The sequence below is a fragment of the Cetorhinus maximus genome, chromosome 27 (genome assembly GCF_964194155.1).
Source record: "Cetorhinus maximus chromosome 27, sCetMax3.hap1.1, whole genome shotgun sequence".
NCBI lineage: Eukaryota > Metazoa > Chordata > Chondrichthyes > Lamniformes > Cetorhinidae > Cetorhinus > Cetorhinus maximus.
Window position 1 is genome coordinate 7031810 of NC_135905.1, and position 27825 is coordinate 7059634.

At 45.0% G+C, this 27825-nt stretch overlaps 1 protein-coding gene across 2 annotated transcripts; it reads left to right on the top strand.

Moving 5' to 3' along the window:
* Nucleotides 1-435: 435 nt before the first annotated feature.
* Nucleotides 436-27572, top strand: LOC144668515 (uncharacterized). Of its 2 annotated transcripts, XR_013573512.1 has the most exons (7): nucleotides 436-577; nucleotides 3426-3508; nucleotides 14076-14190; nucleotides 19097-19209; nucleotides 22892-23006; nucleotides 26330-26793; nucleotides 27169-27572. XR_013573512.1 is itself a non-coding variant. In XM_078530609.1 (6 exons), exons 1-6 carry the CDS (start codon nucleotides 517-519, stop codon nucleotides 26512-26514), a joined length of 672 nt encoding a protein of 223 aa, XP_078386735.1. In that variant the 5' UTR covers nucleotides 436-516; the 3' UTR covers nucleotides 26515-27572. The 2 variants fall into 2 exon arrangements, 1 of the variants encoding a protein (XP_078386735.1); XM_078530609.1 differs by having other exon boundaries at nucleotides 26330-27572.
* The last annotated feature ends 253 nt before the right edge of the window (nucleotides 27573-27825 follow it).

Here is a 27825-nt window from a genome sequence, read left to right on the forward strand (position 1 = left end):
AGTCATTGGTTGAAAAGCTCATTGCTGAAGTCCCAAGGTTGTGAAAGGTGCTATATAAATTTCTTTCTTCCCTGAAACTTTCTTTCCAATATTCTTAGAACCCAAGATGGTTGCACTTAAAAACTGTTTCCTAGTTCGCAATTCCTCCTTGTTTACTCTTCTCTGGTGTTCTCCTCCACTACAGGCCTTTGTCCTACATGATTTCATGGTTAATAAAAGAGTTGCAGCTACCCATATATTTCAGGATGAGTTATGTGTGTGTGACCATGTGACCATTCAGAGATGAAAACCTCACCATTGAAAATAAGGATTGGCTGAGAGCTCTCACTGGATGTTCAGAATGCACATTCCTGCATCAAACAATCAAATTGACCGGGAGGCCTCTTAATGTGTTTAATGATTAACAGCCTCTTCACGAAATGCAAACGTTGCTGGCCCTCACCCCCTTTCAGAGGTGCTATATAAACCCAAGCCTCAGGGGCAAGTTAAACTGAGCAGAGCTGAAGCAAACAGACAATGGATCACAAACTCCAAACGGTTTTTGCACTGATCGCTATGATCTGCACTCTAGTCCCAGGTAAGTACATTTAAGCCGTGCCCTTGCAAACTGCGCACAAAAGATCCAGGAGAAAGGGCCAAATGGAGCAAATTAAACCTTGGTGTATTGACTGAGCTAGGGCTTAAAATGACCTAGTGCAGGATATGCTATCTTACGTGTGCAGAAGCGCAAGCCTTTTAAGTATGAAAGTGTGGTCCCTGAGAGCATTTGATAGCCGTTTGAAAAAGAATATGAAGGTTCTGGGGAGTGGATAGGAAAGTGGGATTGCCCGAGGTTGGAGGATAAAGTGGATGGGGATGTTGCATTCTGTTTAGCTCCCCTTTAAATTCCTGTGGAGCTGTTTCCCACTCACCATTTCCTACATGACAACAGTGACGACACTTTAAAAGTACCTCATTGGCTGTAAAACGTTTTGGAATGCTCTGAGGTTATGAAACGCACGATGAAAATGCAAGCCTGTCTTCCTTTATACGTCAAAGGGATCTTGTTTGGGGGAAATGCTTGAGCTTCTGGGACCTTTAAGGCCTTAGGCTTCAGCACAGCAACCATCTGTGAGCTGGCGTGTGTCTGATTGGGGCCTATTTACAGAACCCCAAACCTTGACCAAGGAAAGGTATCGGCTTCTGGAGAGGATCAAATGGAACGATAGGGCTGAATTTTTTTTCTACAGGGGGCAAGACAGGAACTGGGTTTGGTTTTGAATCAGAAACCTGCCTCCAGAGGGGAGGGGTGGAGGGCGTGGGGGGTGGTTGGAGGCCGGTGGCGAGGGAGTTGGGCGGGGCGGGGAGCACTCATTAACATTGAGATTCTCAAGTGGGTAAACCTTTATTGGCATGAAGGTGGCTTCCCTGTCTGGGTTGGCAACCCTTCAGGATTGGTCTGGAGTCTCCAGGGATTGAGGGTCAATCTCCAGGACACTGCTGTGAGTAACCCTGGAGGAAAATCATCGGGATGTAATATTTTTTTTTTGGGCATTTTCTTTGAACATTTCTCTTTACCAGACATAAAAGCATTGAAAATAGGAAAGAAAAAGGCTGTTTGGCTGAACATCATCCAATTGTGCAAAGAGCCTTTTTTGCTTTCCAATTGGCATAGGAAGTCAGTACATCACAAGGATGGACGTGTCGGCCAACTAATGGCTGGAGCGTGGAGACAGTTCATGTGATGAAACTTCCCTAAGCTCTCAAAGCTAGAGGGCCAGTCAGAGGCTCTCCAGCTTCAATGAAGAACCCAACTGCAGGTAAGGTAAGTAACCGAGAGGCGAAATAAAAAACAGAAAACAAGTGACGGAAGAACTCAACCGGCCTGGCCGCATCTGTGGAGAGAGAGAAACAAGAGTTAACGTTTCAAGTCCAGTGTGACTCTTCTTCCTGACTGAGAGGTGCTTCAGCATGGAAGCTGCTCTCTCAACTACTTTCAAAAAAAACTTTAATTTAAGGAAAGCAGAAAAGGCAGCCGGAGACGTGGGAGGGGTTGGGGGGTGCGAGAACCCTTCTAGAGGGTGGCCTTTGGTTGTACCCAGGCTCAAGTGGGGAGGCTCTGTAGGCCTGCCAAAAGTGTTGGCATCTTGCTGCTGGGCACCCACCTCCAGGCATTTGATCTGCCCCCATAACCACCCCACCCCCACCCTCACACCGTTGTGTTGATAAATTGGATGCTGATTGGAAAATCCCAGTCAACTTCCTAAAGCCACCCTTTAACAAGGCTCTGGAAGTCTGAAATCTTTATTTCAGATTTCCAGCATCTGCATTATTTTGCTTTTCTCTTTGTGAGCCTGCCCTGCAGGGGAGAGGAGGGATGGCCTTCCTTACCTGAACTTACCTCCTCCCAAATGAGCAGCCCCGGGGAACAGCATCCTGCAACAGACACATGCTCCACGTCGGTACTTTTGGGCCCAACCAACACCCACCTCGGCCTCCAGCCTCATTCTCACCTTCAGGGAGGGGCTCCAAAAATTCGACCCATGGGGTCTTGACCACAGGGAAGGAGTCTAACAGCCCATCGCAACGAGGAAAGGAAGGGCATTGAAATCTATAGAGTTTCCTAGATATCAATAGAGGTTAAAATGAGACAGGAAAAGGAGGCTCATGCCATAATGCAGCAGAGAACTAATGATCTTGAAAGTACAGGAGTGATCTAAAACAGGGAATAAGTGGGGTAGTGAGAGTATGAGAATAAAATGAAGGTTAACACAAAAGGGAACACATTTACAAACACATCAATAGTAATAAGGTGGTCAACGGAAGGGTTCATCCAACTAAGAACCGAAAAGTAACTCTTCTTGCAGAGGCAGAGGGTATGGTTGAGGTACTAAATGAATACTTTGTATCTGTCTTCAATAAGGACGAGGATGCCACCACTGTTGTAGTAGAGGAGGAGATGGTTGTAATACTGGACAGGGTAGAAATAGATAAATAGGATGCATTTCAAAGGTCAGCAGTTCTCAAAGTAGAAAAGTCACCTGGTCCAGATTGAATGCACCCCATGTTACTGAGGCAAGTAAGGTTGGAATTAGCAGAGCCTGCGCCCACCCAACCTGCCTTAGATACAACGGTGGAGAATTGGAGGACTGCAAATGTTACATCCTTGTTTATAAAAAGGGATGAGAGGGAAACACAGCAATTGCAAACCCGTCAACCAAACGGCAGAGCTGCAGAAAAATTTGGAGGCAATAACCTGGGACAAAATGAATTGGCATTTGGAGAAGTCTGGCCTGATAAATATAAATGAAAGTCTGGATGGATTTGTTGAAGACAAATCGTGTTTGACTAACTTTATTGAGTTGAAGGGCTCAACAGGGTTCATGAGTGCAATCCAGTTGATGTTGTGTGAGTGAGATTTTAATGAAATTGTCTTTTAACTTTAGGTGAAGACCCAAGTGAAGAGATCAATACCTGTCCGGATGTGTTTGACACTAACAACTACGCGAGCTTTAGCAACATGTTAAAGGTAATAGTTTCATTTTCAGACAGTAGTCATAGAGGTCTACAGCGCAGAAAAAGGCCCTTCGGCCCATCGAGTCTGCGCAGGTCAAACAAGTACCGAACTATTCTAATCCCATTTTCCAGCACCAGGCCCATAGCCTTGTATGCCATGGCATCGCAAGTGCACATCCAAATACTTCTTAAATGTTATGAGGGTTTCTGCCTCTACCACCCTTTCAGGCAGTGAGTTCCAGATTCCCACCACACTTGGTGAAAAAATTCTTCCTCACATCCCCTCTAAACCTCCTGCCCCTTACCTTAAATCTATGCCCCCTGGTTATTGATCCCTCTACCAAGGGGAAAAGTTTCTTCCTCTCTACCTTATCTATGCCCCTCATAATTTTATACACCTCAACAATGTCCCCCCTCAATCTCCTCCGCTCCAGGGAAAATAACCCCAGTCTATCCAATCTCTCCTCATAACTAAAACTCTCCAGCCCAGGCAACATCCTGGTAAATCTCCTCTGCACTCTGTCTAGTGCAATCACATCCTTCCTACAATACAGGTTCCAGAACTGCACACAATACTCTGGCTGTGGCCTAACCAGCGTTTTACACAGTTCCAGCATAACCTCCCTGCTCTTATATTCTATCCCTCAACTAATAAAGGCAAGTATCCCATATGCCTTCTTAGCCATCTTATCTACCTGTCCCGCTACCTTAAGGGACCGGGGACCAGTGGACATGCACACCAAGGTCCCTCTGATCCTCGTTACTTCCCAGGGTCCTACCATTCATCGTGTATTCCCGTGCCTTGTTTGTCCTGCCCAAGTGCATCACCTCACACTTATCCGGATTAAATTCCATTTGCCACTGATCAGCCCATCTGACCAGCCCATCTATATCCTCTTGTAATCTAAGGCTATACCCCTCACTATTTACCACCCCACCAATTTTCGTGTGATCTGCAAATGTACTGATCAACCCTCCTACATTCAAGTCTAAATCATTTATATATACCACAAACAGCAAGGGACCCAACACCGATCCCTGTGGAACCCCACTGGACACAGGCATCCAGTCATAAAAACACCCCTTGACCATCACCCTCTGCTTCCTGCCACTCAGCCAATTCTGGATCCAATTTGCCAAATTGCCATGGATCCCATGGGCTCTTACCTTCGTTATCAGTCTCCCATGCGGGACCTTATCAAAAGCCTTGCTGAAGTCTAAGCAGACTACGTCAAATGCATTGCCCTCATCTACACACCTGGTCACCTCTTCGAAAAATTCAATCAAATTGGTCAGACATGACCTCCCCTTAACAAAACCATACTGACTGTCCTTGATTAATCCCTGCCTCTCCAAGTGTAGATTAATTCTGTCCCTCAGAATTGCTTCCAATATTTTCCCCACCGCTGAGGTTAGACTGACTGGCCTGTAGTTCCCTGGTTTATCCCTTCCTCCCCTCTTGAATAACGGTACCACATTGGCTGTCCTCCAGTCCTCTGGCACCTTTCCTGTGGCCAGAGAGGTATTGAAAATTATTGCCAGCGCCCCTGCTATCTCCTCCCTTGCCTCACTTAACAGATTGGGATACATTTCATCCGGGCCTGGAGATTTATATATTTTTAAACCTGCCAGGCCACTTAGAGCCTCCTCCCTTTCTATGACCATAAGACCATAAGACATAGGAGCAGAAATTAGGCCATTCAGCCCATCGAGTCTGCTCCGCCATTCCATCATGGCTGGTAAGTTTCCCAACCCCATTCTCCTGAGTAACCTTTGATCCCCTTACCAATCAAGAACCTATCTATCTCGGTCTTAAATACACTCAATGACCTGGCCTCCACAGCCTTCTGTGTCAATGAATTCCATAGATTCACCACTCTCTGGCTAAAGAAGTTTCTCCTCATCTCTGTTCTAAAAGGTCTTACCTTTACTCTGATGATGTGCCCTCGGGTCCTAGTCTCTCCTACTAATGGAAACATCTTCCCCACGTCCACTCTATCCAGGCCTTTCAGTATTCTGTAAGTTTTAATTAGATCCCCCCCCTCATCCTTCTAAACTCCATCGAGTATAGACACAGAGTCCTCAAACATTCCTCATATGTTAAGCCTTTCATTCCTGGAATCGTTCCCGTGAACCTCCTCTGGACCCTCTCCAGGGCCAGCACATCCTTCCTGAGATACGGGGCCCAAAATTGCTCACAGTATTCTAAATGTGGTCTGACCAGAGCCCTATAAAGCCTCAGCAGCACATCCCCGCTTTTGTATTCTAGTCCTCTCGAAATAAATGCCAACATTGCATTTACCTTCCTAACTACCGACTCTACCTGCAAGTTAACCTTAAGAGAATCCTGGACTAGGACTCCCAAGTCCCTTTGCACTCCAGATTTCTGAATTCTCTCCCCATTTAGAAAATAGTTAATGCCTCTATTCTTCCTACCAAAGTGCATGACCTCACACTTCCCCATGTTGTATTCCATCTGCCACTTCTTTGCCTATTCTCCTAACCTGTCCAAATCCTTCTGCAGCCTCCCCGCCTCCTCAATTCCACCTGTCCCGCCACCTATCTTTGTATCATCTGCAAACTTAGCCAGGATGCCCTCAGTTCCTTCATCTAGATCATTAATGTATAAAGTGAAAAGTTGTGGTCCCAACACTGATCCCTGCGGAACTCCACTAGTCACCAGCCGCCATCCTGAGAAGGACCCCCTTATCCCCACTCTCTGCCTCCTGCCAGACAGCCAGTCTTTTATCCATGCTAGTACCTTGAGTCTAACACCATGGGCTCTTATCTTACTGAGCAACCTCCTGTGAGGTACCTTGTCAAAGGCCCTCTGGAAGTCCAAGTAGATAATATCCATTGGCTCTCCTTTGTCTAACCTACTCGTTACCTCCTCAAAGAATTCTAACAGATTTGTCAGGCATGACCTCCCCTTGATGAAACCATGCTGACTTTGCCCTATTTTACCATGCACTTCCAAGTATTCTGAAATCTCATCCTTAATAATGGACTCTAAAATCTTACCAATGACCGAGGACAGGCTAATCGGCCTGTAATTTCCCATCTTTTGCCTCGCTCCCTTCTTAAACAGGGGGGTTACATTAGCAATTTTCCAGTCCTCTGGGACCCTCCCTGACTCGAGTGATTCCTGAAAGATCACCACTAATGCCTCCACTATCTCTTCAGCTATCTCCTTCAGAACTCTGGGGTGTAATCCATCTGGTCCAGGTGATTTATCCACCTTCAGACCTTTCAGTTTTACTAGCACCTTCTCCTTGGTAATGGCCACCATACTCACCTCTGCCCCCCGATCTCTTGAACTTTGGGGATGTTACTCGTGTCTTCCACCGTGAAGACTGACACAAAGTACCTATTCAGTTTCTTCGCCATTTCTTTGTTCCCCACTACTACTTCTCCAGCGTCATTTTCCAGTGGCCCAATGTCCACTTTTGTCTCTCTCTTACCCTTTATATATCTTAAAAAACTCTTGCAATCTTCTTTTATGTTACTGGCTAGTTTAGCCTCATATTTAATCTTCTCCCTCCTTATTTCTTTTTTAGTTGTCCTCTGTTGGTCTTTGTAGGCTTCCCAATCCCCTGGTTTCCCACTGCTCTTCATGGAAATGCTAATTTTTATAATTATATCACAGTCCTTCTGCCTGATTTCCATACCCACTTTGTCCCTCTCACTTGTGAACACCGACACAAAGTATTCATTTAGAACCCTACTTACGTCTTCCAGCTCCACACACAAATTACCACTATGGTCCTTAATGGGCCCTACTCTTTCCCTAGTTATCCTCTTACTCTTAATGTACTTGTAAAATAATGGATTTTCCTTTATTTTACCTGCCAATGTTTTTTCATGCCCCCTTTTTGCTCTCCTAATTTCCTTTTTAAGTTCCCCCCTACACATTCTATACTCCTCTAGGGCTTCCGCTGTTTTGAGCCCTCATTACCTGCCATAAGCCTCCCTTTTTCTCTTTATTCAATCCTGTATATCCCTCAACATCTAGGGTTCCCTGGACTTGTCAGTCCCACCCTTTGTCTTTACTGGAATATGTTGGCCCTGTACTCTCCCTATTTCCTTCTTGAATGAGTCCCACTGCTCTGACGCAGATTTACCTAAAAGTAGCTGCTCCCAGTCCACTCTGGCCAAATCATATCTGATCTTATTAAAATCAGCCTTCCCCCGATTTAGAACTCTGATTTCTGGCTGATCCTTGTCCATTTCCATAACAACCTTGAAACTAATAGAGTTATGATCACTATCTGCAAAATGCTCCCCCACTGATACCTCTACCACTTGCCTGGCTTCATTCCCTAAAGTTAAACCCAGGACCACCCCCTCTGTTGTAGGACCTTCTACGTACTGGCTTAAAAAGCTCCCCTGGATGTATTTTAAGAATTCCACTCCCTCTAAACCTATCACAATATGACTAACCCAGTTAATGTTGGGGAAGTCAAAATCCCCCACGATTACTACCCTATTATTTTTACACTTCTCTGAAATATGCCTACATATCTGCTCTCCTATTTCTCTCTGGCTGTTTGGGGGCCTATAGTACACTCCCAGCAATGTGATTGCTCCTTTTTTGTGTTTAAGTTCTACCCATATGGCTTCATTTGAGGAGCCTTCTAAGATGTCATCCCTCCTTACTGCTGTAATTGATTCCTTGATCAATATTACAATACCACCTCCTCTATTACCTCCTCCCCTGTCTCACCTGAAGACCCTATATTCTAGAATATTGAGCTGCCAATCCTGCCCCTCTCCCAACCATGTCTCTATGACAGCAGTGACTTCATACTTACATGTGTTAATTTGTGTCCTCAACTCATTTGCCCTATTCGTCAGACTCCTTGCATTAAAATAAATACCATCCAACCTTGCCAAACTCCCTTGTGCCTTAACTGGCCTGTAATTTCTATGCCTTCCAGACTCACTTGCTCTCTCTTCTAATTTTGGCTGCGCATCTCCCCCTGCTGAATCTCCTCTCAGGATCCCATCCCCTTGCCAAGTTAGTTTAAACCCTCCCCAACAGCATTAGTAAACCTCCCCAAAATGACATTGGTCCCATTCCTTGTACAGGTCCCACCTAGAAATGGTCCCAATGTCCCAGAAATCTAAAGCCCTCCCTCATGCACCATCTCTCCAGTCACACATCCATCTGGACTAACCTCCTATTTCTATACTCACTGGTGAGTGACACCGGAAGTAATCCAGAGATTACTACCTTTGAGGTCCTGTTTTTTAATCTGCTTCCTAGCTCCCTAAATTCTGCTTGCAGGACCTCATCCCCCTTTCTACCTATGTCATTGGTACCAATATGTACTACGATCTCTGTCTGTTTGCCCTCTCCCTTTAGAATGACCTGCAGCCGTTCAGTGACATCCTTGACCCTGGCACCAGGAAGGCAACACACCATCCTGGAGTCACGTCTACGGCTGCAGAAACGCCTGTCTGTTCCCCTTACAATGAGTCTCCTACCACTATTGCTCTTCCCCTTTTTTTTCCTCCCCCCCATGAGCAGCTGAGCCACTCACAGTGCCATGAGCGTGGCTGCACTCCCCAGAGGAACCGTCACTCTCACCGCTTTCCAACGATCCTTGAGCGAGATTCACCCTAGGGATTTCCTGACTACCTGCCTGACACCTTTCTCCTGACTCGTGTAAAGATTGTCTCCTTCAATCGTAAATAGAGCTAATACTGTCAGGTCATGAGGACTCGAAATGTCAACTTTGTTCTTCTCCGCCGATGCTGCCAGACCGGCTGAGTTTTTCCAGGTATTTCTGTTTTTGTTTTGGCCTCTCCTGCATCCTGGGGTTGCTGGAAATTAAGTGGGCAGTTAAACTGGCAGGTGACAAGGACACCTACCTGAAGCGGTAGAGGTCCTTCTTCCCACACGCAGATCATGGTTTGATGACATCATTGGGCCCTGACTAGAATTTTAACCATGGCCTGAGCCTGGGAGGCAACATCCACCAGATGAAGAGAGCGGGAAGAAGGGAAGCTAGGAGAAGAAGGGTCTGGAGGGGCCCAAACAGATAAACAGGTCAATAGCAGGAGTGCTGTGCTGACCCCAACATAGAAAGTTTAAACCTCCAGTATCCCAGTCTTCACCCACCTTCACCGCCCCCACCACCAACCCCTCTACCATTCCCTTGGTGCCTGCCGGCAATCTCTTGCTGTCCAAAATTTCTCCCTCCACGCTGTCGGTGAGCAATAGAAAGGAGGAGAATTCAAATCGCCTGGACCTAAAGCTGTCTCCCAGTCTGTCCATGCCCACTCCCAGTTAAATTCAGGCTGCAGTGGTGAAGCAGAATGGAGACAGGTTTGATCACACCGTACTACAGCTGACCGGGAAATGACAATGGTCACTGGTTGGTGGGCATAACCAGAGCAAGGCTCTTCCAGGGTGATGTCCGGAAGCATTTTTTCACACAAAGGCTAATGATAATCTGGAGTTGTCGCCTCTCTAAAAGCTGATGAGACTGGGGAGGATGGAGGGGGAGGTTTGGGGGTTAATGAAAATTTCAAAACTGAGATTAATGGATTATTTTTAGGAAAGGGTATTAAGGATTATAGAACCAAGGCAGATAGACGGAGTCTGGATACAGATCAGCCATGATCTAAACAACAGAACAGATTTGAGGGACTGAATGGCCTCTTGCTGTCCCTATGATGGCCAGAATAGGATGAATTCTTTTCAGCAGCATTAAGGACGCTCAACGTGCAAGACCTGGTGCTGGACCTTTGAGTCAGGGATGGATAAAATGAGGCTTGCAGGGCCAGAATTTCAAACTTACCCCTCCATTCCTGACCCACGCCATCATCCCCTAGTCAGGAAATGTGTTGGGTCGCCACTCAGCATGTGTTGTGATGTCAGGGTCAAAATTATAAGGGCCTAGGGTTAGGGTTAGAATCATCCCCCAGGCTATTTTTGCCTTGATGGGAGGGATTTGGAAGCCTGTGGGAACCCCAACAGGTAAATCAGTTTGTGAACCTTGTGTCACAGGCAGAATGTACAGAAAGAGGTGTGTCTTTTTTTTTACCCTTGGAGTGTGTATTCCAATTAAATAGTTCAGAAGCAAGCTTTTGTGAGTTCAAAATAAGGAAGGCTATTTAGTCTCACACGCTTACCCTCAATTAACACAACGTGACATGCTCAGTCTCATGCATGCACACACACACAAAGATTGGACACAGATAATGATAGCGCCCTTTTACAGATTACAGTTACTTCCGTCTCTGATTCACAATTTTCGGTTTCCCATGTGGCAAGTCTATGGTTTCTTGAATGGTTTCGATGATTTAAAGTTGAACTGAGGGCCTTGTAAAGCGAAGGGTTCACAGCAGGCTGTGAGGTTTCTTATAGTGTAATATCCAGGAGGCTAGTTCTCGGGTGAAGTTTGAAACTGGAATGGGTTAAATACTTCAGCTGCTTGATGACTTGCGGCTAGTTTCAGAGTCTGGTTCTCAGACTGGCTGATGATTAGCAGTTCTGATGGATCTGCTGGGCCATGGGGTAATAAGATATAGTCACTGAAACCAGTTTCAATCACATGACTGCTGGGTTAACACTTCTGAGACCCATACAGTCTAGTTTTGATGTGGGGGCCGCCGTGATACAATGGGAGGTTGATAGTGGCCATTCAGTTTCAATCTTCCCTTCTGCCCAGGATGAAACATGGAGACATGCTGTCTGAAAACTCCATAGCCTTTAGGTGTTGGCCCATCCTTAAGTAATGAGGTGTGTGAATTCCATGGATAGCTATGAGGTACCCTCACCTATGGTGCCCTCACTGATGTCCATATTTAATTAGGTGTTCACCAGAGACTTGATACTGTTTGTAATCCAAATGTCAAAAGTCGCATAATAACCTTTGACTCCCTTGTCAATCAAAAATCTATCTACTCAGCCTTGAATATATTCAATGACCCAACCTCCACTGCTCTCTCAGGAAGAAGAATCGGAACACTAATGACCCTCTGAGAGAAGAGATTCCTCTGTGTGAGGGAAACACTTATTTTGAAACTGCGTCCCCTAGTTCTAGACCCCCCCATGAGGGGAAACGTGTAACCTGTCGAGCCCCCTCAAAATCTTATGCTTTCCAATAAGATCACCTCTCATTCTTCTGATATCCAATGAATATAGGCCCAACCTGCTCAATCTTTCCTCATAAGACAACACCTTCATCTAAGGAATGAGTCTAGTGAATCTTCCTTGAACCGCTTCCAATGAAAGTATATGCCCCCTTAAGTAAGAGATTACTCCAGGTGTGGTCTCACCAATGCCTCATATAGTTGTAGCAAGTCGTATTCCTGACTTCTGAAAATCAGGGAAGATTTATTAAGTTTGTTTGTGTCCAACTTTTAAAAGTATTGACTGAAAGTTCCTAATTTGACATACCTTTACTAAGCATGGAGAACCTGCTGAGGAGTTGGGAATCTTTTTTAACAGGTAAATTTAAAAGCTCTTGCCAATGCACCCTCATATCCTTCATACTTCCTCATATGCCCTATGCCCCCTCCATGCCCTCCTTATGCCTTATGCCCCTTCCATGCCCCCTCATATCCGCTTCATACCCCCAAGCCCTGTCCACAACACATCTCTCTTCTACATCCCTTCCATTAGCTCTATGCCCCTTCCATGCCCCCCATGCATCCACCACACCCACTGTTCCAGTAATGAACCAATGAGCAATATAACTATGGCAAGTCTTTAAAATGCTCCACCATAAGCAAAGAAGCTTTGAGAATCTTCTTTAAAAAACAACTGTTCCTCTTATGACCTCAAAAAATTAACCACCAATCACAACCATTCATCGTATCAATTAATAAATCTTTGATCCTCTTAACACCTCTTAACCTTGTCCAAATAAACAATCAGGCATCAAAAAGCCACATAAAAATGTATTACAACCTCATATAAGTGTTATTCAAGTGAATTCCGCTTCAAGCTTTGTCAACTTTGCTCGCAGGACTGAGTCAACTTATTGACAGTTTTATGAGGTTGTAAGATAAGCAGTTTTTTTTTTCAAAGGAGATTTCAAAGCCTCTTTGTTTATTCTGTCAGTTCCTGCAGCATTTTCAAAACATGCCAGACTTGCCTATGGCACATTGGTTCTCTGTACATAATGGATTCTGGAGGAGTGGGTATAGAGAATGCATGGTGTCATGGAAGGGCATACGAGTAATGGAAGGAGTCAAGGAAGGTTCTAGGGGGTAATGGAAGGGGTATTGAAGGGATATGGGATGGAGGGGGAATGGGGTACAAAGGGGAGATAAGAGAGTATGAAAGGGGCATATAGGTATGAGGGGGCATGGAGGGAGTATGGGAGATATGAGGGGGCATAGGGAATACAAACGGCATGGAGGGGCATGGGAGCAGGTGGGGGTGAGGGGGGGGTGAGGCCTAAAAGCAAGAGGGCCCAGCCCATCTCATCACCTGCATGCCTCCGTTGCTGTCTTGGGCCAGCTTATGGGGCTCCTGTTCCCAACTCTTGCCCAACCCAACTCCAAAAGACCAAAACCTTCCCTGATTTTCAAGAAGTCAGGAATACGACTTGCTACAACTATATGAGGCTTTGGTGAGACCGCACCTGGAGTACTGTCTTACTTAAGGGGGCATATACTTTCATCGGAAGCAGTTCAAGGAAGCTTCACTGCGCTGATTCCTTAGATGAAAGTGTTGTCTTGAGCAGGTTGGGCCTATGCTTATTGGATATCAGAAGAATGAGAGGTGATCTTATTGCAACACATAAGATTCTGAGGCGGCTTGACAGGGTAAATGCTGAGAGGATATTTCCCCTCATGGGGCATCTAGAACTAGGGGACACAGTTTCAAAATAAGGGTTCCCCTCACAGAGAGGAATGTCTTCCCTCAGAGAGTCATTAGTGATTGGATTTTTCTTCCCCAGAGAGCAGTGGAGACTGGGTCATTGAATATATTCAAGGCTGAGTAGACAGATCTTTGATTGACAAGGGAGTCAAAGGTTATGGGGGGCAGGCAGGAAAGTGGAGTTAAGGCTGCTATCAGATCAGCCATGATCATATTGAATGGCGAAGCAGGCTCGAGGGACCGAATGGCCTACTCCTGCTCCTAATTCTTATGATGTAGGGAATGGTTCCCAACTCTAAGTGGAAAATCCAGCCCACGGGATCAATTCTTTGCAACAGGTGCCACTCGGGCCCAATCCCCCACTGGAATCTTGACATGCTCACTGCCTGGCTACCGTAATAACAGTACCTAATAACATGTAGGGATGTTGTAGAATGGCAGTTTAATGCATGGAGCGGCTCAGACGAATATATAAACCCTCTATAAACCAATAATGGGTTAGTCTCCTACCTTCCACCCTTCATAAACTTGAGCTCATCCAAACGTCTTTTGCACAAATGCCCACACAACTGATCTGATACTTAAAGAAATAGACAAGGAGAGGGAGACAGAGAGACAGAGAGAGATAGAGACGATGAAGGGGAGAGAGGATAAGAGGGAAAGAGAGAGAGACCTAAGATACATTCAAATACCTGGGGAGTTCAATGGGCGTTTCAGCAATTTCCCATTTTGTCTTCAGGAATTAGCCAAATGTCCTGACGATGCTGTGAAGAATTTGACGACTGAGGAACAAAGAGGACTTCTTGCATTGTTGAGAACCACGGCCAACAGTTTGGAATCCATCCATGTGAAAGGTATGAATCAGTCTGTCTCTCCATCTGACCCCTGATAACCAGGCCCTCCACAATCACTGCTATTCGCACTTTTCTATTTGTCCTGTTGAATTTAGGCAGTCTGGAGGCTCAGGGTGGACCAGCCTTCCTGCTGGTTGCCTCATTGATAATTTCTAAGTCAGAACATCTGCTGTCTTTCCAGATCAGCAACTTTACTGGGATCAGGGACTGTGCTTTGCGTGTGCTATGAAAGGCAAGATGGTGCTTGTTTTTAAAATTCTTTCATGGGATGCAGGTGTCGCTGGCAAGGCCAGCATTTTTTACCCATTCCCAAATTGCCCTTGAGCTGAGTGGTTTGCTAGGCCATTTCAGAGGGCAGTTAACAGTCAACCCCATTGCTGTGGGTCTGGAGTCACATGTAGGCCAGGCCAGATAAGGATGGCAGATTTCCTTGCCTAAAATGATCTTAGTGAACCAGATGGGTTTTTATAATAATTGATGATAGCTTCATGGTCACCATTATTAAGGCTATCTTTTCGATTCTAAATTTATCAATTGAATTTAAATTCCAATAGCTGCCACGATGGGATTTGAACCCATGTCCCCAGAGAATATACCTGGGCCTCAGGCTTATGAGTCTAGTGACATTACCCCTATGCCACCATCTTGTCTATTTGGCTAAAACCTAACACCACCTTGCTGTAAAGTCACAAGCATTACTGTGAGGGCAATGGGATTTATATCCTCCACCTGCACAGCATCCAAGAGGAGAACTATTCCAGAATTGAGCTGGAACAGTAGCTGGCTGCTGTAAGAATGGTCACTGGCTGAATTTAGATCAGGAACTGGTTCTGTGGCTCCCTCACTGACAATGGCATTGGCGGAATTTCCACTTTGGACGATTGGTAATCTGGCCAAGAATTGCAGCTCAACATCGTGCTCGCCTTCTGAATTAAATGCTTTGCTTAAGTCTCTACTCAAGCTCAGTTGCAAATTGACAAGGGCAAAACCTTCAATGAAGCGACAGGATGTGTTTTCGAATGTAATTTTTTGAGGTTTTTTTTTTCACACTAAACGCTAACCTGGTGCAGTTTTATTAATACTGCTGAAAATCAAGTTATCGCAAAAAAGTAAGCATTTTTAATCACTGTGAGTTACCTGATTTTAATTAAATCACTGAAAATAACTTTTCAAAAATACACATCCAGAAGCATTGATATGCAGTAGACTTAATAAATGTTTTAAGAAAATTAAAAGCTTGCAAAAGGCCCTAACATTGCACCTTTGAACAAAGCTTCATTTCAAGAGCATCTTCAAACAGACGCCATGATTCAACATCACCGTGGTGATTAGTTTGAACCTGGGGGGAGGGGGGGGTTGTGGTCATTTGTGGGCGGGGCCTGCTGTCAGCATAATGTTTCTCAAACCAGTGCAAGAGATAATGGGCAATCGATTTGCACTGAATGTCATTAGCACTTGAAATTCCTCAGTCTCGTGCAAGGGCTTGTCCGATCTTGAGCAAGTTGCGCTTGGACAAGCCAGTGTAACCCGGAGAAAACTCTACCCCAAGGTTTATATATTGGACCAATTTTACATCAGGTGGGTTAATAGATAATTCTTGGTGAAATGCGAACAATCTTGTTATATGGGTCCATGTCCACTGGAGACCCAAATCCTTGCAATCTGTGGAAGAAACTTGCCCCCCAATCACTTTGGGTTGGAGTGAACTCAAAACCCAGAGCAGTTTCAATGCAGACACATTGCTTTCAGGCACTTGCAGTCTTTTTGCAGCTCGTTCTGCCTTCACCTTGGATTTCCAGCATTCCGGCATATCCTTTCTTTTCCCCGTGACGTCACGTCAACAATTGGCCTCCTGTCAGGACACCAGAGTTTCAACTGAGTAAGGGAGAGGGGAGGTGTGTCAGGATGCAGGGATAAGATAAGATGAAGCCAATCTTGGCCAGTCTCTGCACCCTGAAGATTGGACACATGAAGGGAAGGCCCAGGAGTTCCACGTGTTGAGGCTCTGGGAATGATTGGGTTAGAGAAGTAGAGCGTATTTGGATTTCAACACAAGTGAGGATGAAGAAAAAGAGACATGAAGAGTGACACTGTTGTCTCTCAAGAGACACATAAATAGTAAAAAGGTGGTAAAAGGAGGAAGAGGGCCTATTAGGGACCTAAAAGGGAATTTACACATAGCTGAAGGGGCCATGGCTGAGGTATTAAATGAATATTTTGCATCCATCTTTACCAAGGAGGTAGATGCTACCCAGGCCATGGCGACAGACAAGGAAACTCTGTCACTAGGAGGGTTCAAAATTGATAAGGAGGAAGTGTTGAATAGATTGTCGGTACTTAAAGTTGACAAGGCACCGGGACTGAAACGAGATACATCCAAGGATATTGAAGGAAGTGAGAGTAGAAATTGCAGGGGCACTGGCCATAATCTTTCAGTCTTCCTTCGACTCAGGGGAGGTGCCAGAGGACTGGGGAATTGCAAACATTATGCCCTTGTTCAAAAAGCCCAGAAATTACAGCCCTGTCGCTTTAACTTCAGTGGTGGGCAAGATTCTAGAAACAATTATTCGGGACAGAATTAGTCGTCACATGGAAAAATATGGGTTGATAAGGAAGAGCCAACGTGGATTTCTAAAGGGGAAATCAAAATTTAACTTTAGGGAAATTTAACCAATTTGCTGAAATTTTTTGAAGAGGCAACAGAGAGAGTTGATGAGGTTAATACTGTTGATGTGGTGTACATGGACTTTCAAAAGGCATTTGATACAGTGCCACACAACAGACTTGCGAGAAAAGTTATTGCTCATGGAATAAAAGGGACAGGAGCAAAATGGATACAAAATTGGCTAAAAATTAGGAAGCAAAGAATAATGGTCAATGGATATTTTGCAGTCTGAAAGAAGATTTGTAGTGGAGTTCCCCAGGGGTCAGTATTGGGACCCCTGCTTTTCCTGATATATATTAGTGATCTAGATCTTGGTGTGCAGGGGACAATTTCAAAGTTTGCAGATGATACAAAGCTTGGGAGTGTTGTAATCTGCGAGGAGGGCAGTGTAGAAGTTCAAAAGGACATAGACAAGTTGGTGGAGTGGGCAGATAGGTGGCAGATGAAGCTCAATGCGGAGAAGTGTGAGGTGATGCATTTTGATAGAAAGGATACGGAGAGACAATATTAAATAAGGAGTGAAATTTTGAAGGGAGCGCAGGGGCAGAAGGACCTGGGTGTATATGTGCAAAGATCATTGAAGGTAGCAGGACAGGTGGAGAGAGCAGTTAATAAAGTGTACAGTATCCTGGGCTTCATTAATAGGGGCATAGAGTACAAAAGCAAGGAGGTTATGCTGAATTTAAATAAGACACTTGTTAGATCTCAGCTGGAATATTGTGCACAGTTCTGGGTGCCACATTACAGGAAGGATGTGAACACATTGGAGAGAGTGCAGCAGGGGTTTACAAGAATGGTTCCAGGGATGAGAAACTTCAGCTATGTGGATAGGTTGGAGAGGTTGGGACTGTTCTCCTTGGAGAGAAGAAGGCCAAGAGGAGATTTGATACAGATGTTCAAAATCATGAGGGGGATGGACAGAGTAGGTTGGGAGAAGTTGTTCCCGCTCGTAAAAGGATCAAGAACGAGAGGGCACAGATTTAAAGTGATTTGCAAAAGAAGCAAGTGTGATGTGAAAAAAAACTTTTTCACACAGCGAGCGGTTCGAGTCTGGAATTCACTTCCTGGAAGTGTGGTGGAGGCAGTTCAATCGAGGCATTCAAGAGGGCACTAGATGATTATTTGAATAGAAACAAAGTGCAAGGGTACGGAGAAAAGGCAGGGCAATGGCACTAGGTCATAATGCTCATTTGGAGATCCGGTACAGACATGATGGGCTGAATGGCCTCCTTCTGTGCCATTTAGACTCGGATTCTGTGATAAGGAGGGCAGCATTCGCACTAGAGGGAGGGATAAGTGGCTTTTTTTGTGCTGTTATTAAGGTTATTCTTAAGTCAGCGTTAAAGATCTCTTGGCACTTTTGCCTAGTGTAGCATAATGGTGCATGTTAAACTAAAGACCCACAAAAGGTTAACTCATCCCCACAAATGAGAGGAGAACGAGGTATGGTAGTCTAGTGAAGGCACCGTAACGTTTATTGGTATAAGAGGAGGTGAGAATCTCAAGAAAATGGAGGAAGGACAGAGAAGAGAAAACTAGAAGAGAACATGGAGGGAGAAAGAAAAATGACATTTACCTAAGAGAGAAAAAGAAGCTACATTTCTCATGAGACTTCAAAACACTGAAATGTTCAGAATGCCAAGGAGGCTGAAGCCCTGGGTTCCAGGAATGTCAGAGAACGTTGAAGTCTGAGCAGAGACTTGGTGGGGAGGGGGAGATGTAGTATAATGGGGTATATTAGACTGAGTACCACAAAAGGCTAATGTAATAGTCTGTGACGTCATGGAAGGAAGTGACATATAGTCATGTGATCTGCGAGTCAAGGGGAAAGCAGCATGGAAAGAGCTAATGTAAGTGAGTGCCCTTTTAACTGTAAATGTGCTACAATTAAGTTCGAGTGTCTGCAGCTGGCAGTCTTCAGGAGTTATTGAGACTACTTGAACCTAACAGTACAATAATATAACTATTATTACTCGGTGCTCTGGGCAAACATGTATCACTCAGTAAACTAACATCATTAAAACCGATTATCTGGTCATTATCGCAATGCTGTTTGTGGGATCTTGCTATGTGAAAATTGGCTGCCTCATTTCCTACATTACAACAGTGGCTGCATTTCGGAAGTATTTCATTAAACGCTTTGGGATGTCCTGAAGTCTTGAAAAGCGGGTTAGAAACGCAAGTTGTTTTTATGTTTGCGACTGGAGGATTTTCTCTTAACACGTATACTTTTCTTCACAGCTTGCCAGAATGTTAATCCCAAGAACTGCAGCTTCCCCTTGATCCCTGCTAACGGAGGCCTGATATGTATGACTCATGAAAAGACTCGCTATTGCAAGCCAATGTGTAACCGGGTGCGGACTCACAGTGTGGCACATACGCCACTCTATTTATCAGTCTCAACAAATGTTTTCCATTTTCTTCACCCCCTCACCTTTCTGCACCTGGTGACCCAATGAGAGTTCAAAATATATCAGGTGCCAGCGACCCCAGTAGTAGCTCACACAGGGAGGCCATTCTTCACGTGTAATCCTCTCCAATGGGGCAAGCGTTAACACACATGGATCAAAAGGATCTGGGGTAAAAGGTGATCATTCACTAAAGATGTACCAGCAGTACAGTTGACAAGCAAATAGGGATTATTGCTTAGATCAAGAGTGCTACTGTTGCTTCCAATTTTAGTAAAATGAGTGATTGACTCTTCATGCCTGAAATCCATCATCATCAAACCACTCAGCATTCGCTGGTGCAGACTTACCTGGAGAGATTGTTAAACAGTCAATAGAAAGTGGCCCCAGTTGATTTTTCTTTCACCATCTTAGCAGAGATTGTGACAGAAAGGAAGAGGTTAAAGGCCAAAGGTTGGAGGTTGACTGCCTTTTGGACAACCAACCTTTTTCTTGTACCCAATGAGATGCACATGCTGGAAGGCCATCTCCATATATGAAGCAGTGTTCATGTCTTGAGGTGGTTTGGGTTTTGTACCGAATCGCAAGTTGTTCAGGAGAAAGGCATTGATTAACAGGGACAAAGAAAAGAAAACCACAAAGGAGAACATGCGAAAGTTTCATGTGAATTGAGTGGAGAGAGCTAGTTAGTGAAGAGGAGATGAAGGAGGAAGCTGCGGCTGGATTCCGAGAGGTGTAAAAAGATTGTGCCTTGAGAAAATTGAGGGAGATAAGATTTTCATGATTGCCCTGAGCAGCTCGAGATCAAGCAAAACAGATTAAGGGATTGTACTGGAGGCTGCAGGTACAGAGAACCTGAATGTGAGATGAATTACTGAAGCAGACACTGTCCAAATGCAACAAGACCTGGACAATATCCAGGCTTTGTCTGACAAGTGGCAAGTAACATTCGCACCACACAAGTGCCAGGCAATAACCATTTCCAACAACAGAGAATCTAACCATTGCCTCTTGACATTCAGTGGCATTACCATTGCTTAATCCCCCACTATCAACATCCTGGAGGTTACTATTGACCAGAAACTGAACTGGACTAGCCATATAAATACTGTGGCTACAAGAGCAGGTCAAAGGCTAGGAACCCTGTGACAAGTAACTCACCTCCTGAATCCCCAAATCCTGTCCACCATTTACAAGGCACAGATCAAGATTGTGATAGAATAATGTTCACATGCCTGGATGAGTGCAGCTCCAACAACACTCCAGAAGCTCGACACCATCCAGGACAAGGCAGCCAACTTGATTGGCACCACATCCACAAACATTCACTTCATCCACCACTCACACACAGTAGCAGCAGTGTGTACCATCTACAAGATGCACTGCAGGAATTCACCAAGGCTCCTCAGATAGCACCTTCCAAACCCACGATCACTACCATCAGGACAAGGGCAGCAGATTCAGGGGAACACCACCTCCAAGTTCCCCTCCAAGCCACTCACCATCCTGACTTGGAAACGTATCACCGTTCCTTCACTGTCACTGGGTCAAAATGCTGGAACTCTCTTCCTAACAGCACTGTGGGTGTACCTACACCATAGGGGCTGCAGTGGTTCAAGAAGGCAGCTCACCAGCACCTCCTCAAGGGCAATTAGGGATGGGGAATAAATGCTGGCCTAGCCAGCGATGCCCACATTCCATGAATGAATAAAAAGAAAATTCTCAGCAAAAGGGTGAGTAGGGTTGAATATTGACAAGAGGAGAGCAGGGTAATAAGTTGCAGAGCTTAATACCTGCAATAACAGACTGCCTACACTACTGAAGCAAGTTATACTATTGGAATGATCATATTATTAGAGGGAGTACATGACCAGGGTGAGCATTCTACTGGAGTTTTGTCTGTTTTGATAGAGAGAGAGAGGGAGAGAGAAAGAGAGATGGAGGCAGAGTCAAAGGAGCAGATTTTGGCAGGGACAAAAGACAATGGATTCAGTCCCTCAGATGTTTAACTGGATAAAGTGTTTAATTCATTCATAACCCAATGTTAGACAGGCAGTCTGACAGCACAGAGATGGTTACAGGATCAAGTAAAGAGGTGGCAAGATACAGCTGGGTAACATCAAGTTGCATGTAACAGTCAAAGACATTTCACACATACGGATAAAACGCAAATACACAGATCTGTACAGACGTATTCCATGCATTATCAGCTTAGAACAATAAGTGACAGTCACTCCACACTAGTGCCGGACAATGACCATCTTCAACAAGAGAGAATCTAACCATCTGCCCTTGACATTCAACGGCATTACCCATTGCTGAATCCCCCACTATCAACATCCTGGGGTTACCATTGACCAGAAACTGAACTGGACTAGCCATATAAATACTGCAGCTACAAGAGCAGGTCAAAGCCTCGGAATTCTGCGGTGAGTAACTCATCTTCTGACTCCCCAAAGCCTGTCCACGATTCACAAGACACAAGTCAAGAGTGTGTTGGAATACTGTCTACTTGCTTGGATGGGTGCAGATCCAACAACACTCAAGAAGCTGCCAGTCACCACACTTGTGTGAGCTACTACTGGTGTATTCTCCATGGCAATGCCTCTACCAATCAGAGTCCACATGCCAACCAATCAGCACTCTCTTCTCATACAGTATAAATTGTTGTTTTCCCCTTATATTGGTATCCCTACAAAGTGTCATGATGAGTGCAAGACGAAAAGCTTAGATATGTCTCTTTTTTCAGCAATAATCAAGAAGCTCGATAACATCCAGGACAAAGCAGCCCACTTGATTGGCACACCATCTACCACCTTAATCGTATGATCCCTCCACCACTGACACACAGTAGCAGCAGCGTGTACCATCTACAAGATGCACTGCAGCAACTCACCAAGACTCTTTCAACAGCACCTTCCAAACCCACGACTGCTACCTAAAAGGACAAGGGCAGCAGATGCATGGGAACACCCCCACCTGCAAGTTCCCCTCCAAGCCACTCACCGTCCTGAACTATATCGCTGTTCCTTCACTGTCGCTGGGTCAAAATCCTGGAACTCCCTCCCTAACAGCACTGTGGGTGTACCTACACCACATGGACTGCAGCAGCTCACCACCACCTTCTCAAGGGCAATTAGGGCTGAGCAATAAATACTGGCCCTGCCAACGTCACACCTCCCATGAAAGAATATTTTTTTTAAATCATATAGAGCCACATAAACACAGCACATGAGCACACCAGCACATATCCCATTGTATATACCAAAAGGTGCACAAACAGGCACAGGTATACATTGACATTTATGTATAAAGGCATACAGATACACAGATCCAGTCGGTTTACCTGTGAAATCTAATAAATGTTGACCCCAGTCCTGCTGTATGAAATGACTCCTGATTAGGGATAAGAAAGCCTTGAGAATTCCCTCTGCAGATGACACTGTCAGATGAGATTTAACTTGTTGGTCCATTATGTCCCATTTCTCTGATTGACAGTGGGTCATATAGGTGCAGGGTTACAGGCCGTCGGGAGCGACGGGATTTTTTGATACGCTGCGGTAAAAGATATTTCTTCCCTAAGTGGAGGTGGAGCCCACACTGACATTTGATCACTGTGTTTGTACAGGGCTATGACTTTGGTTTCTTGAGAAGGAGTCGATTGTACGAGAGCTGTGGGAATGAAACTCACTATCAATGGACCGCACAATACCTTGCAAGGAAGAGGTTGGCCATCTGCTCAGGTATGTCCCTCCGGTGCAGTGTCGCTAACTTTCTGTTGAGAGCGGCAATCTCAGTCACTGGTTGCACAGGGCAATTCCCAGGGCCAATGCAACATGCTGACACCCAGAGTAATTTCAACCAAGGGCCAGTGCCGAGTTGCTGAATGGCCCTTTCCTTAATATCGTCGACTAGTTCCCCTTCATCGTGCTGGACAACAAGAGCAGAAGAAAAGAACAGCCCAAAATCCAACTGCTCAAAGAACAACTGGCCCAGCAATAGATGTCCAGGGAGATGGGGTGGGTGGGGCAGTTTATGGAAGAGTGAGAAATCTGGCGTGTGGGATGACTGAATTAGCTAGGAGCCAAAATTTCAATGTCCCAACGGCAGGTTGAGGTGCAGTGATTAAGTCAACGGCGTGTTTGTGGTGTGTCAAGCCTTATACCACCCTATGGTGTATCCCCATTTGTAATCTATTTGCACGCCATGAATACTCATTAGCGTGAACTTTTCTAATTACGTTCTACCTTCAAGTTAAAGTCAGCGGCACACAGGAATCTCATGACACCCAGTTCACATTGGTATATAGGTGGTGTGTAACAGTCGGCTTTGTGCAGTGGTGTCTGAGGTCAATGGTTTTGCTTGTTGAGCTCTGTGGTACAGGGGAGGGAAGCAGGAGAATGGCAGCTTTCATGGAGGCTCAGGGCAAGGGTGAGCCAGTGGTTGTGGTGGGGGCGGAGGGGGTGGGGGGGGGGGGGGCGGTTGGTGGGTGTGGAGTGGGGTCAGGGCATGGAAGAGGGATCCAAGAGAGGACTGTGGGTGGGGTCAGGAGCATGGGGGAGTGGAAGAGAGAAAAACCTGGCGCGCTGAATGTGGTCCATAAATGGGCCTTTTTCTGAGCGGCAGGATGTGATGAGTGGAGTCCCACAGGGGTCTGTGCTGATGCCCCACCTTTTTGCAATTTATGTCAATGACATAGATGAGGGGAGTGAAGACATGGCAGCTAAATTTGCAGATGACACAAAGATAGGTAGGAAAGTATGTTGTGAAGAGGGCATAAGGAGGTTGCAGATGGAGTATAATGTTGGAAAATGTGAAGTTGTTCACTTTGACAGGAAGAATAAGAAAGCAGAGTATTACTCGAACGGAGAACAGCCACAGAATTCCAAAGTGCAGAGAAATCCAGGTGTTCTGGTGCACGAATCACAAAACGTTAGTGTGCAGGTACAGCAAGTAATTAAAAGGGTAATGGAATGCTATCCTTTAGTATGAGATTGAACATAAAAGTAAGGATGTTATGCTTCAGTTATACAGGGCATTGGTGAAATCACACCTCGAATGCAGTGTGTAGTTTTGGTCTCCTTGTTTAAGGAAGGATGTAAATGCGTTGGAGGTGGTTCAGAGGAGGTTTCCTAGATTGATACCTGGAATGAGTGGGTTGTCTCATGAGGAAAGGTTGGACAGACTGGGCTTGTTTCCACTGGAGTTTAGAAGAGTGAGGGGTGATTTGATTGATGTATATATGATCCTGAACGGCCTTGACAAGGTGGACATGGAAAGGATGTTTCCCCCTGTGGGTGAGTCCAGAACTAGGGGGCACTGTTTTAAAATTAGGGGCCGCTCTTTCAGGACAGGGTTGAGGAGAATTTTTTTCTCTCAGAGGGTGGTGAGACTTTGGAACTCTCTGCCTCAGAAGGTGGTGGGGGTAGGGTCATTGAATATCTTTAAGGCAGAGGTAGATAGGTTCTTGTTAGACAAGGGAATCAAAGGTTATCAGAGGTAGATGGGAATGTGGAATTCGAAACACAAACAGATCAGCCACAATCTTATTGAATGGTGGAGCAGGCTGGAGGGGCTGAATGGCCTACTTCTGCTCCTATGTTCGTATATTGTTCATAAGTTTGTACAACACTGGACACTAACATGAATGTTCAATAAAGAGTGAACAAAGAAAAACATTGTTTCTTCCGCAATAAAGAAATGTCCCTAACTCCCCTGATCATGAGGTGTAACATTTAGCTCTCTGTCTAGGCTACTCTCAATAAATAATGCCAATGCACAGGTGAATAAAGCGAAACCAATGTAACGCGAGTTATGTACAAGTGAAATTTAAATTTGAAAACCACCCTTTGTGCTCTCAGTAAGTCTTATTCTAACAGAAATATAGTTGGGCAGTAGAGTTGTGGAATGACGCAGAGCCTCCCTGTTTGTCAAGGAGACTCTTTAGCCCACCCCTACCTGCTGATGGTGGGTTTCACCACTGAAAAGCTTTCCCCATCGCGTGATCAGACGTGTCTCCCGTGCACACCCGCCGGCATGTTCAATTTTAACTGGAATCACGTGGGAAACGGGAAAATGAAAGACAGCGGAGGTGGCTCCCACTTCCTGTTCTGCCATCAGGAAAGGCATGTCACAGATAAAACTGCACGTGATTTTTAAAAATTCATTCTTGGGATGCGGGCATCACTGGCAAGGCTGAAATTCATTGCCTATCCCTAGTAGCCTTTAGGGAGGTGGTGCTGAGTCGCTTTCTTGTATCATTGCGGTCCGTGAGGTAACAGAGTTATTAGGGAAAAAAATTTCAGGGAGAATTGAGACACTTAAGCGAGGGGATAATGAACCCCTAGAAGGAGCAAGTATTGAGTTCCTTGATTGAGGGAGTAATGAGGCCCTCAATTGAGGGAGTAATGGGGCCCTTGATTGAGGGAATGATGAGGCCCCCGGGGAAGGGAGCATTGAGGCTCTCAGGGGGGGGGTGAATACTGAGGCCCTCAGCTGATGGAGTATTGAGGCACTCGAGGGAGCAAGTGTTGAGGCCCTTGGGGGTGGGAATATTGTGGCCCTTGATTGAGGGAGTATTGAAGCCCTCAGATGAGAGAACAAAGGAGCCCCTAACCCATGTTAAAAATATCACAGGTCTTTGTGCTCGGAATAAAACTTGTACCTTAGACTGAGGTTGATAGCTTTAGTTAAAAATTAGCTACAGAGTAAAGCTCCAACTCTAATCCTTATAAAGTGCCTCAGCCTCAGGAGTATGGGCCAATATGCTATCTTCTGTGAGTCAGATTGACAATTTAGTGCCAAATTGGGACAGTTTTTGACTTGTGCATCTTTGCCTGTTAGGAAGTGGATCAAAACTGAAAAAAAAACTCATTTCACAAACTATTGCAGCCAGACACAAATTTGATTCCCATCAGGACCAGTAAAGGCCTAAGAGCTGATGACCCAGTATCTAACCTACTGTAATCTTTGACTTACCATCTTTGGAGATCCAGCCAATGGAACAAACAACCCACGGTGAACTGTATCAGTGAATTACCTTACCGTCTCTATGTTCTTTTCCCAGAGAGTTCCACCAGAGTAAGTGGGGTGGATTCTGCCTACTTCCCCAACAGGTGCCAAGATGCATTGTACAATTACACCCAAGAAAAAGTCTTGATTTCAATCTTTAAGGACGAACTCAAGAAGCTTGGCATAGAGAAAATCAACAGCAAAACCAAGTGCCTGCTGTGTGGAGACTTATCCTCTTAATCTATGGATAGCACATGCTGCAGAGTGAAATCATACCTTCAATTATCACAAATTGATTGAAATCAAAGATGATTGTGAAACTATTATTGAATTATAACACTGAATTTCTTCACATATTACAGCACTGAGCTTCCTTCTATATTACAGCATCGAGCTTCCTCATATATTACAGAACCAAGCTTCCTCATATATTACAACACTGAGGTTCCTCAAACATTACAGCACTGAGGTTCCTCAGACATTACAGCACCGAGGTTCCTCATATATTACAGCACTGAGGTTCCTCTTATATGACAACACCAAGCTTCCTCATATATTACAACACTGAGGTTCCTCAGACATTACAGCACTGAGACTCCTCATATATTACATCAAGCTTCCTCCTCTTATATCACAGCACCGAGCTTCCTCATATATTACAGCACCGAGGTTCCTCTTATATGACAACACCAAGCTTCCTCATATATTACAACACTGAGGTTCCTCAGACATTACAGCACTGAGATTCCTCATATATTACAGCACCAAGCTTCCACATATACTACGGCACCGAGCTTCCTTAAATATTACAGCACCAAGCTCCCTCATATATTACAGCGTTGACCTTCCTCTTATATTACAGCACCAAGCTTCCTCATACATTACAGCACTGAGGTTCCTCATATATTACAGCATTGAGCTTCCTCTTATATTACAGCATTGAGCCTCCTCTTATATTACAGCACCAGGCTTCCTCATACATTACAGCACCAAGATTCCTCTTATATAACAACACCAAGCTTCCAGGTATATTACAGCACTGAAGTTCCTCATACATTACAGCATCGAGCTTCCCCTTATGTTGCAGCACCAAGCTTCCTTGTATATTACAATACTGAGCTTCCTCATGCATTACAGCACTGAGCCTCTTCCTACATTACAGCACCAAGCTCCCTCCTATATTACAGTACTGAATTTCCTCTGATATCGGAGCACCAAACTTCTTGTAGAAGTACGCCACTGGGTTTCTCGTTGAATTATGTAATTAATAAAAGTGCACCAATAAAATGGACACAAAACAGGCTGTTTTGTTTTTGTTTCTCTGCATTTATTTGGCTCCGAAGAGTTGTCTAGTGGTTTATGAAAGGTGCTCTATCAATGCATGTCTTTCCGTATATTTTTTAATTTATGTAGGTTTGCTCACAAACTAATCACAGCTGCTGGATTTTATTGACCGGGTTGGCCCCACATATAAGGGAGGCAGACAAGAGGTCGCTTAGGAATACCTGCCAGAGAGTTTACTGATGTATTGCAAATTTGATGTGTTTTATT

What these genes read in the sequence shown, in the direction of transcription:
- LOC144668515 (XM_078530609.1), top strand. Translation starts at nt 517, where the DNA reads ATGGATCACAAACTCCAAACGGTTTTTGCACTGATCGCTATGATCTGC. An exon ending in GCTTTAGCAACATGTTAAAG is followed by an intron (nt 3,509 to 14,075) that starts GTAATAGTTTCA and finishes TTTTGTCTTCAG; the next exon opens with GAATTAGCCAAATGTCCTGA. An exon ending in GAGGTTGGCCATCTGCTCAG is followed by an intron (nt 23,007 to 26,329) that starts GTATGTCCCTCC and finishes TTCTTTTCCCAG; the next exon opens with AGAGTTCCACCAGAGTAAGT.